This window comes from Ammodytes marinus (genome assembly GCF_949987685.1).
Source record: "Ammodytes marinus genome assembly, chromosome: 12".
In the NCBI taxonomy this organism is placed as follows: domain Eukaryota; kingdom Metazoa; phylum Chordata; class Actinopteri; order Uranoscopiformes; family Ammodytidae; genus Ammodytes; species Ammodytes marinus.
Window position 1 is genome coordinate 31354173 of NC_137216.1, and position 11354 is coordinate 31365526.

Consider the following 11354-nt stretch of genomic DNA (forward strand, 5'->3'; position numbering starts at 1 on the left):
CCAAGCTTCCCACAGCGTCCGAAACTGCTGACCTCCTGGTTCAGCATGTGGTCCGCCTTCACGGGATCCCGGCAGATGTGGTCTCCGATCGGGGTCCACAATTTGTGTCCCAGGTATGGAAAGCCTTCTGTCCTGAATTAGGGGCGTCTGTCAGTCTCTCCTCAGGCTACCATCCCCAGACTAATGGGCAAACGGAGCGGGCCAACCAGGATCTAGAAGCGGCGCTGCGCTGTGCCACGCCAAGGAACCAGTCATCCTGGAGCACTCACCTTCCATGGGTCGAATACACCCACTATTCCCTGACAAGTGCAGCTACTGGTATGTCCCCATTCAGATGTTGATATCAACCCCCTCTGTTCCCAGCGCAGGAGAGCGACATTGCGGTGCCATCCGTCCGGGCCCACCTTCGACGCTGTCGGAAGGTCTGGAGGGACGCTCGCGCTGCCCTGCTCCATTCCACCGAGCGCAATCGACGCATGGCAGATAGACACCGGGTCCCGGCACCACAGTTCACACCAGGTCAGAAGGTTTGGCTCTCTTCTAAGAACATCTCACTCAACACTGAGTCTAAGAAGCTGTCCCCACGCTACATTGGGCCTTTTGCGGTAGTAACTGTTATCAACCCATCCGCTGTCAAACTAAAGCTGCCATTATCCATGAAAATTCACCCCACATTCCACGTTTCCAAGTTAAAGCCTGTCTCCACCAGCACTTTGTGCCCCCCGCGAAATTCCCCCCCGCATTATTGACGACCACCCGGACTACACGGTCAGGCGGATACTGGACATTCGCTGCCGCGGCGGTGGGTTCCAGTATCTGGTGGACTGGGATGGGTATGGTCCTGAGGAGAGGAGCTGGATATCCCGCCAGCTCACCCTCGATCCCTCCCTCATTAGGGCTTTTCACGGGGACAACCCAGGGAAACCCGGTGGCTCGCCTGGAGGCTCTCATTGAGGGGGAGGTACTGTCATGATCCTGCCTGGGCCTCTTTGCCCCTGTGTTGTGTTTGCCCTTTTGCCCGTGTCTGGTTTAATTGCAGGATTGGAGTCAGGTGACCCCTCTGCCTGCCTGCTCTGCCCTGCTCTCGCTCAGCTCCGCGGACATTCCCCATTGCTCTCCCCCCTGGAGCCCCAGGACAGCAGATTCCCCCCCCCCCCCCGGATCACGGCCCTATCCCCCAGCTGATTCCTTCAAAATAAACCTTCTTAAACTGGTACTGTCTCCGCGCCTGTGTCCTCCCTGTCCAGCCGTAACGATGATGGGATTACAGCCTGAATCAGCGAGGTGTTAAAGATGTCGGTGAAGACGCAGTCTTCATGTTGGCCTGATTAAAGTCCCCAGCCACGATTAAAGCGCCCTCTGGGTGAGTGCAGGTTGCTGATGGCATTATAGAGAACCAACAGGGCTTCCTTGGTATTTGCACTAGGAGGTATGTAAACTGCTGCGATGATTACTATTGAGAATTCTCTTGGGAGTTAGAAAGGTCTGCATTCAATAATCATAAACTCAATTAGGGGTGGGAATCTCTTGGTACCTCACGATTCGATTCGATTCCGATTCAGAGGTCAACGATTCGATTCAAAATCGATTCTCAATGCATCTCAATGCAATTTTTTTTTACATACATACCCATGTGTGATTTTCAAAAATATATTTATACACACATCTGAGTTTACTCCTCAGTGTTTGCTAATCACTTCCTACTTTTGTGATGATCATTTAAAGACAATCAACAGGTGAATTACCTTCTCTGATATTTTATTAAGAGAAAAGCTTTTCTTGTCACAAATGACTTATGAACAATGCAATAATCAACAGCATTGCATTTCAACACAATACAGAAGTATGTCAAAAATAAACCGACTCAGTTTCCTTTTCTTTCTAATCTTGTAAATCATATACATTTCCCCATTGAGAAAATATAATATAGAAATATAACAGTGCTATTTTGTCATTTCATCATATTGTTTAACAAGTATGGCTTGGAATATAGCTCTCATACAAAAACAGAAACTGAAATATTACTGCTACTTAAAATCATGGCAGTGTACCATGGAAGTGCAATGTAGAAAACAAACAGAACAGTAAAGGTGCTTGCTTTACAGTTAATAACTGGTGGATCATGGAATATGCAAGTTCTTGTGTAAGAACAGGAGCTGGTCGACATGCTCTGGTGTGAGTGTACTCCGTTGGGCAGTCACAATATCCCCTGCAGTAGAGAAGACTCTTTCTGCAGAGACACTGGTGGCCGGAATACAGAAGTATCGCTTGCCCAACTTGGAAAGCAGGGGATACATCACCTCATTCTTTCTCCACCAGCTGAGAGGGTCCTCAGAGAGAGGAATTGGTGGAGCACCACGGAACATGCAAACCTCCTCCTTAGCTTTAGCATAGGCAGAGATGGGCTGCTGAGCAGCTGTGGCACCAGCGAAGGTATTCCCCAGCAGATTCTCCAACAAAGAGGATGTAGCTTGTCTCTTAGGAGGAGGGGGGGTTTGGTTCTGCTCCTCTGTGGTGTGGTTGTCCTCTGTGTTGTGCTGGCTTTCCTCATCTTCCACTCTCACCTGTTGCTGTAGGTAAACACAATAACAACATATCACAACAGCGGCCTCATTTTCACATTTCCATTTCATGTCAACACCTCAAATCCTAAGCACATAAAAAACAATAAAAAATAAAACAAATAAACCCCATACATTTAAAAGTAGGCTACCTATCTATTCAATATTGTATTATGCATTAATTGTGTTTTATCTTGTCAAATGTATCAATTCAACAAAAGGAAATAGTAAGCCTTGTAAATCGTAAAATAATAAAAAAGCAGCGTTTACCTCAAGTGATGCAGCCTCAGCAACAACACTGCCAAATGTCTCCTCAATCTCCTCCTCAGAAAGGAAAGGCAGTCCCTTGAATCTCGGGTCTAGAGCAGAAGCTGAATGAAGTGTGCGTCTCTCTAGGTCAGAGGTGTACCTTTTGCTTAGGTCCGTGTTGATGGCCTGCTTTATCTCGCGGGTAATTGATGATTGTGCAATGTTGCCCACCGTTTCCTGGCAGAGTTGAGCTTGCAGTGGGGCAATCAAACACACTGTGGGGCTGCTCTCCTGTGATATAAGTGTAGTAGCATCTTTCATTGCCTTTAGGGCCTTAACTACATCCTCTGCGTTGGAGACATCACTCTCAGTGAGAGTACAGAGATCAGCTTCTCCTTTCCTCACCTGGGGAGAGAGTAAAGCGGCGCAGACAGCAGCTTGCTGTTCCAAAAAACGATCCACCATCTCATATGCACTGTTCCACCTGGTGCTGACGTCTGTTATCAGTTTGTGACACGGCAGACCAAGAAGCTTCTGCTTCTCCTCCAGCTGGTGCGCGCCGACAGTGCTGCGGTGGAAAAATGTAACGATGCGTCTTATCCTCGCCAGGAGCTTAGCCACAGCAGGCAACTTGAGCGCTCGCTGACAAGCCAGATTTAAGGTGTGGGCGTAACATCTCACATGCAGAAATCCTCCAAGTTGGGCAGCAACGACCATATTAGAGGCATTGTCTGTGACTAAAACTAAGTCTTTGTCCTTCAGATGCCACTCTTCTGCCACTCTCTTCAACAAGTCGGCCACGTGTGCGCCCGTGTGACTCTCGTACATTGCTCTTGTTTGGAGCACAACTGACACGAGCTGCCAATCATCGTTGATGAAGTGCGCCGTTACGGTTACATAGGACACCGTGGCCAATGACGTCCATGCGTCGCATGTGATGGCCACCCTTGAAGCTTCCAGCAAAGTGTCCAACACTTTTGTTTTTGTTTCGGCGTACAGAGTCGGGATTGCGGTGTCTGTAAAGTAACGCCGACAAGGTAGCTTATACTTTGGCTCCATTGTATGCGCCATCTCCCGAAACCCTTTATTTTCTACCACGGAGTACGGTCTTAAATCCAAAGCGATAAATTTCGCTATGGATTTAGTTATGCGTTTGGCCCTGTCCGAGTTCGGTGGCAGCTGCGCCACTGCCTGTTCGATTGTCTTCTGAGTGGCAGCAGGAACAACGGTTAGTTTTTTTCCAAGCTCCGAGTGGTAGCGGGCAATGTGGCTTCGCATATTGGTGGTATTTCCAAACATTTTCACTTGGCATTTACACAACTTACATACAGCGTATGTTTTGTCGAGCTTCCCATCGACCTCATAGAATCCAAAGTGTTGCCATACGGTAGCTTTTAAAGAAGCCGGTACAGGTCGGATAGTTCTGCTGCTGCTGCTATCATCCATTTTGTCGACACTGTTTGTAAACAACTAGCACATGTCTTGGTGCGCATGCGCAGTGGCGCAGAAAGCACCAGCTTCAGTGTGGCAGGGGCAGCTGCCGCAGCAACGACGTTCATAGAAGCAATTGTCTGTGACTGAAACTAATTCCTTGTCATTCAGATGCATTCATCTGCTACCCTCTTCAAAAAGTCGGCCACATGTGCGCCCGTGTAACTCGGTGCCGAATTTAATTACATATATACTTTTTTTAATTAAAAAAAAAAAAAAAAAAAATTTAATATAAAATTATTTTTTTAATATAAAATCGATTATTAACTTTTCTGAATCGATTCGAATCGATTCCGTGAGTGAATCGATTTTAATCGGAAAATCGATTTTTTTTCCCACCCCTAAACTCAATGTCCGAGGAACATTGACTTACGATCATTGTAGCGCTGTTACACCAGCTGTTTTTTGTGTAGACGCACACGCCTCCACCTCGGGATTTACCGGTGAGCTTCTGTCTGCTCTAAGTGCAGTAAGTCCTTCCAGGTGAATGGCAACGTCCGAGACCGATGAGTTTAGCCATGTCTCTGTAAAAATGAAAACACAGCAGTCTCTGATTTCCCGTTTGGTGGATAAATCCAGCTTCAGGTAGTCCAGTTTGTTCTCTAGAGAGCGTACGTTGGCGAGCAGGATGGATGGAAGTGGCGATCTGAACGGTTAAGCCTTTAGTCTAGCTGCTATCCCGCCGCGACAGCCGCGCTTCTGTCTCCTGTCACACCGCCTCTGGCGCACCCTGGGGCGGTCTGTGCTGGTGGGTAACTCCGCTGAGACCAACTGACGTAGCAGTCCGAGGTTATGTAGAGTGCCTAGCGCTTTTTTGACCCAAAACCGCTGGAACCACGAAGTGTCAACACGAACTGACGGTCACTAATGTGGATAGCGATGTTCCGCTTTGCTGTTCTTATAGATTTATCTTGTTCTAAGGCTGTATTCATGCCTTATTTCCTAGTTTGGTGAAAACCAGTGTGAGCAAAAGTAGCCGCAGCCGACATGGGCGCCGCCGTTGCTAGGCCCTAAATATCCGAGGCAAAGAGATAAAACTTTGTGGAGAAAGTTTGTTGTAATTTCGTAAACAGTCAAAAGGGTGAAGAGTGAAGAGGGCAAGGCAAACTTTAACTTCAAACTTTTGACCAATCAGTGAACAGCTTTATGATGTCATGTTTTCCAAAGTTCCGGCCTCCAGAGTTTGACGGCGTTGTTGTTTACGTGCAGATATCTTTCGGTGGCGACAATAACTTAATTAGATCCATGGAGAGTGAAGCAATCATCTGATAAAAATACTATCTAGAAACTTAGGCAGTTCATTTTGATGGGAACGCTGTGGGTGAGACTCTCCTTTACAGGTTACACTGTTATTGAGTTACGGATATTTCATTTACATTTGTCTGGCTATGATTCTTAATTAACTAAATGGACAATGATTTAAATGTAACTTCTTTTATAACTTTTGCTGGGCATGTGGAAGTGGAAAAATACCGATACCTTTATTTTGTGATAATGTTAACAGTTTATATTTTGATAATATGCAGTAATTCTACTATTGTGTATCTGATCTGGAATCACCAAAACCTCCACGAACCGATGTACATTTTCATTGCTGCCTTGCTCATCAACTCTGTTCTTTTCAGCACTGCTACCTACCCCAAACTTCTAATCGATTTTTTATCCGAACGACAAATAATCTCATATCTTGCTTGCCTATTTCAATTTCAAATGCTTTATTCTCTGGGTGGGTCAGAGTTTTTACTACTGGCGGCTATGTCTTATGACCGCTATGTGTCTATATGCAAACCTCTGCAATATCAAACCTTCATGACAAAGACTAATGTGAATGTTTTACTGGTTGTAGCTTGGCTTGTGCCTGCCTGTCAAGGTGTTGTGGCAGTGCTTTTGAGTGCTAAGAAAAAACTCTGTGCTTTTACTTTGAAGGGGATCATGTGTAACAGCACAATTCAAAAACTGCACTGTTTGAGGACTACAGTGCTGAATGTGTATGGTTTGGTAGTTCTAGTATATATGGTAATTTTACCTACGATTTTTATACTAATCACATACACAAGGATATTTATAATTGCATATAGAAGTTGTAGAGAAGTGAGGAGAAAAGCAGCCCAGACATGTTTACCACATCTGATAGTTTTAATCAACTTCTCATGTTTGAGTGTATACGATGTGCTTTTACTGCGACTGGGGACAGAGTTTCCTAAAATAGTTTCTTTCATAATGACTTTACAATTGCTAATGTATCATCCTCTCTTTAATCCGATCATATATGGGCTGAAAATGAAAGAAATCTACAAACACCTTAAGAGTTTGTTTTGTAAAATGCCCTAATGTATTTATACTCATAATTGTTGGATTATTTATGTCTTTAGCATCTGTGTTTTGAAGGTGCACTGTGTAACTTCGGGTGGGTCAGAGAAGTGAACATTTTCTGACCTATATTCTCATGACGTTACAAGGCTTCCTGAAAAGTTACTGTTTCACTGTTGTTGTTTACAGCAGCAGGGCCCACAGTTTGATTTACAAACATGTTATAGTCTTTTGTTTAGTTCCAGGTTCTCTTAATAATTTAGTCTTTATTTATGATATAATTATTCAAGACAAAGAATTACATGTAGAGTAAATGTGTTTTGTAAACTAACTGCAGGCTCTGTGAATGTAAAAAAATCCACCTCCTCTCAAACTGCATGTATCAGTTAGAAGTTATCGTCTAGGTTTGTGTCTTGGCACTGAAGAACTTGAGCACACTCTGCTGGTCAAATCTGAGAATGTAGTTTAAAGGTGCACTGTGTAACTGTGTGTGTCAGACAGAGAAGTGAACATTTTCTAAGGATTATTCTCATAAAACAAATGTGTGATCCCTGGATCACTGTTTGAAGTTAGAAAGCTTCCTGAAAAGTTGTTTCAATGTTGTTTACAGCAGCAGGGCCCAGAGTTTGGTTTACAAACATATTCTAGTCTTATTTGGTTCCCGGTTCCTCAAATATTAAGAATTACATGTAGAGTAAATACGTTTTTGTAAGCTAACTGTGAACGTAAAAAAATCTACCTCCTCTGAAACTATGTAGTGACCCTATAGTGTACTAACACTGGTAATAGATACTTTTTGTTATGTATTTAGAGTAGCCTATGTGTTCTAAGAGTTAGTTTTGCATAATGCCCTAATGTAGTAACACTGATAACTGTTGAATAGAGAAAAGATAACTTCACAATTTGTGTTTTAATAGCATGGAACGAGCTGTCAGAGTATGTGCTGAGGCCGCCTTTAGTTAACTCCTTCTAGAATAAGTTGGATACATTTTGTTTGTCAAAGGAAGGCATGCAGGTTACAATAATTATTATAAATGATAAACATAGTAATTATGACATTTATCTATTTTTTCTTTTTTAAATTCATGTGATTTATTCAATTGTTGTGTCTTCTAACTTGTATATTATGGTCAATTATTTTAAATAATTTTTTTTGGCTTTTTTAATGCTTTTATTCGAAAGTGTGGAGAGACAGAGATGAAATGGAGCAGAGAGGGGAATGACATGCAGAGAACGACCCGGGCTGGATTCTAACCTGGGTCTGCTGTGAAGAGGACTGAGACTCTATGGGGGGGACTCTAACCACTACAACACAAGCGCCCCCATATGGTCAATTATTTAGTTGTTCAGTTTTGAGAATTTGAGAAAATTTAAATAAACTTTCCAAAGTTACTGTTGTGTTGTGATGATTCAGTAATGTGAAACTACAGTGGCCTATTAGGGCCACTATAGACGGATGTATTTTTTGGGAGAAAAAACTTGAAACATTTAAATATGAGGTCATTCATAGCAGGCATACTGCACTCCTTTTAAAATGAACTGATGTGTTCCTCACTTGTTTTTACTAAGCCAGCTGTTGTTCCTGGGTGAGAGTACCCATAACAAAGGCATTAAGAACAACTATATAAAAATACTATTCTTTGCACTGATGGTCTTGATGGTTTGAAAAATGAGACTGTTTCAGAAATATTTTAAAGCTCCTCGTAGCTACTTTAATGACTAAGCAGTGGGTTTTAATTTTGACATGACTTTACAAACACAACAGGATTTTTATTTAATTTTATGTATTGTCACTTGATGCTGTTAATAAACGCTGTGAAATTATAATAAAAATCCTAATAATTCTGGTGAATTAAGTCATTTATTATCATCCTAACAAAGGGTTAAACTAATATCATTGAAATGTCTTTTTCAATAACATTTTCAGCATCAGGCAAAAAATATTCAATCCCTTCACTCTGATACAGTGCAGTGCAGTTATTAGTAGAGCTAAGAGAGTGGGATGAGTTGTGCCACTTTTGACTTTAAAGTGAGGCCTTGACAGTAATCTTGTCGCCAACTAAAATATCAAATATGTACGTATATTTCAGGTTGTGGTGCACCCCTGGCAACAATAACTTTGGATCTGAAAATAAACCGTTTAAGAAATATAGCTTTCAGAAAAAAAGATGTCTTGAGGCACAACTTGCAAGTTGTGCCTTTGGAGAGAATACATTGGGGTAAATTGTGCCATTGATATATATCTCATAAACTGTAATGCAAGACAAATCCATTCAAAAATTATTAATTTAAGGTTTATTTTAAGTAAATAAAGTAAATAGTTGACAAAGATTGAAGGTCAATTTTCTTAAACAAGGCCTAGCAGATCTAATGGTTTACCTGCAAAGCTCACAATGACAAAGTTACCATAATTATCATCACTCTGGCCATCTGAACTCTCATCAGTGGTATCGTTAAGTGGAATGGAGATGTTATTTTACTGCATATATTGTCGTTTGTTCAACTGAAAAAATGGATTATAATTTATCCTTGCAATGAACTGTATATTTAGAAGTATACATTGTAAATTGTAGGCACAGTACATGGGAGTCGGTACATCATTTAATTACATTTTTTTTTCTTTTTTTAATTTAAATTTTTTACCAAATTATCCTGTCCGTGTCACAATAACTTTAACAGTCCACAGTATAAATGAGAACAGCCTAATCCAAAGATCTGTATCGACTCTGTATATGTGGCAAGTAAAATCACTCCGGTTTGGTCAGGGTGTGCATTTAAATTCTGAAGGGTTCAAACTTCTAGACTACTTGAAACTTAGTTGAGTGGGGGCGCCTTTAGCTCAGTTGGTAGGGCGTCCCCCTCCCGGGCCGGGCCCAGCAGCAGTTCGATTCCCACCCGCGGTCGTTCTCTGCATGTCACTCCCCCCTCTGCCCCATTTCACCTCTGTCTCTCTGCACTGTATATAAAGCATAAAAATGCCAAAAAATATCTCTAAAAAAAACTTAGTTGAGTACTATCTTTAAAAAAAATGTTCTGCTTGGTTGTTACTGTTTCTGCTATGTTGGTTATGTTTATAAATCAGGCCCAAGCTGGAAAATATTAGTGTGACAGTCTCCATGTAGCACTTACCGTACGTGTGGCACTTTGTAGTTTGGTTTATTTGAAACTATAATACTTGGATGATTCTTGTTGTTCTGAGTTTTTACCTTCATGGTTGAATGCACTTAATGGAAGTCGCTTTGGATAAAAGCGTCAGCTAAATAAAATGTAATTTAATGGAAAGTGTAAGAAAAGAATGGAAAAGAAAATCAAAGTCACTTGTTCCTACCATGTTGTAGAAACACAAATCCAATATGTGCTTTTCGGTTTCAGGGTATGAGGGTCGCTCAGATGGGGGTAGCTCGCCAGTCTGCACACCGCTACAGAGGTCCGAGGGAGGGCGGGCAGGATGCAGACGAATCCATGATCCAACCTCTCAATCTCTCCAAAAACACCCGGCCTAAACAACAAAGCCAAAAGACTCATTAGTAGTCTGCATGTACATTTCAGTCACTTAATGTTTCTATCGATCATATTTAAACTCTTTTAAATCACTTCTTAAAACACATTTTTATAGACTTGCTTTTACGTGATGCCGTCTTTTTATTCTCTTCCTCAATGTCTTTTCACCCTAGCACCTAATAATCTTGTTTGGTTTGTTGTGTGTAGATATGAGTATGTGTATCTATCTTGTATTTATTTTATGTGTACTTGCTAATATGTATTTCATGTCAAAGCACTTTGCGAACAATTGTTTTTAAAGGTGCTATATACATAAATATATTAATATGATTATTATATTTTAGGTCATTAAAACAGTGTAAAAACAAAATTATTAACACTTTCAACTTTCCATATAAATCTGTTCAAATATAACAATTCAAATTGTAATTTATTTGTGTTGTTATATACACTCAGCATAGCTAGAGTTTAGTTACTGGAAGAATTATCATTTTAAAGCTAGCACCTTTAACTCTTCTCACCATAAGGCAAATTAACACAGCTAGCAGCATTGCCGACACATCAACACACAACATAACTTAAAGAGGACCTATGATGCTTTTTGACTTTTATGACCTATAAACGTTGTTATGATGATTCATAGTCATGCTTAACCATACTAAATTATCAAATAATGACTTACATGCATTTCGACGTATTCCCTGCTGACCGTCTGGGGTGTCTGTGCAGAGCACTAAACACTATTCTAGCCAGTCGAGAAGTCACGTCTTCAAAGCGGTCTACCCTTTGTAACTTTGTGACGTCGCATGTAACTTTGTGAAGTCACCACGGGGATGTTTCCATGTATGGTAATGCTGTCACTTCCCTGTTCGCGTCTGCCTCGTGTCTGCCTCGCGCCCTTATAGGTCCATGCTCGCGCTTCCCGCCACTGAAAGTGTTCCGGAAGGAAGGTAACCAATCACAACGGAGTGGGGTTTGCAGGAGGGGGGGAGGGTAGCGGAGATGGCCGATGCACAGGCGGAGGGAGCGGAGATTGCCGAAGCACACACACTCAAGTGTTGACAGGACGTGCTGGATCGCCAAAATAAGAGAAAGAGCTTCCCGAAAATCTACATAGTTTTTTGTGATGTGATTCGTGTCAGGTTGCTCTATAGCAGTCTAAAACAAGAAATTAAGACCAGAAAAGTAGTATAATAGGTCCTCTTTAACATAACCCTCTCTTCACCTGTTGTTGATGTGTAT

General features: G+C 41.9%; 2 protein-coding genes across 2 annotated transcripts; one reads left to right on the forward strand and one right to left on the reverse strand.

The window, feature by feature from the left end:
* Positions 1 to 2120: 2120 nt before the first annotated feature.
* LOC307258882 (E3 SUMO-protein ligase ZBED1-like) lies at positions 2121 to 4256 on the reverse strand (the record flags this gene model as incomplete). The annotated part of the gene is made up of 2 exons (XM_080038548.1): positions 2121 to 2570; positions 2832 to 4256. The coding sequence occupies 2 exons, from the start codon at positions 4254 to 4256 to the stop codon at positions 2121 to 2123; spliced, it is 1875 nt and encodes a 624-aa protein (XP_079894674.1).
* A 1452-nt stretch (positions 4257 to 5708) lies between these two features.
* On the forward strand, positions 5709 to 6632 carry LOC307258883 (olfactory receptor 11A1-like; the record flags this gene model as incomplete). The annotated part of the gene is made up of 1 exon (XM_080038549.1): positions 5709 to 6632. The coding sequence occupies one exon, from the start codon at positions 5709 to 5711 to the stop codon at positions 6630 to 6632; it is 924 nt and encodes a 307-aa protein (XP_079894675.1).
* Between the last annotated feature and the right edge of the window lie 4722 nt (positions 6633 to 11354).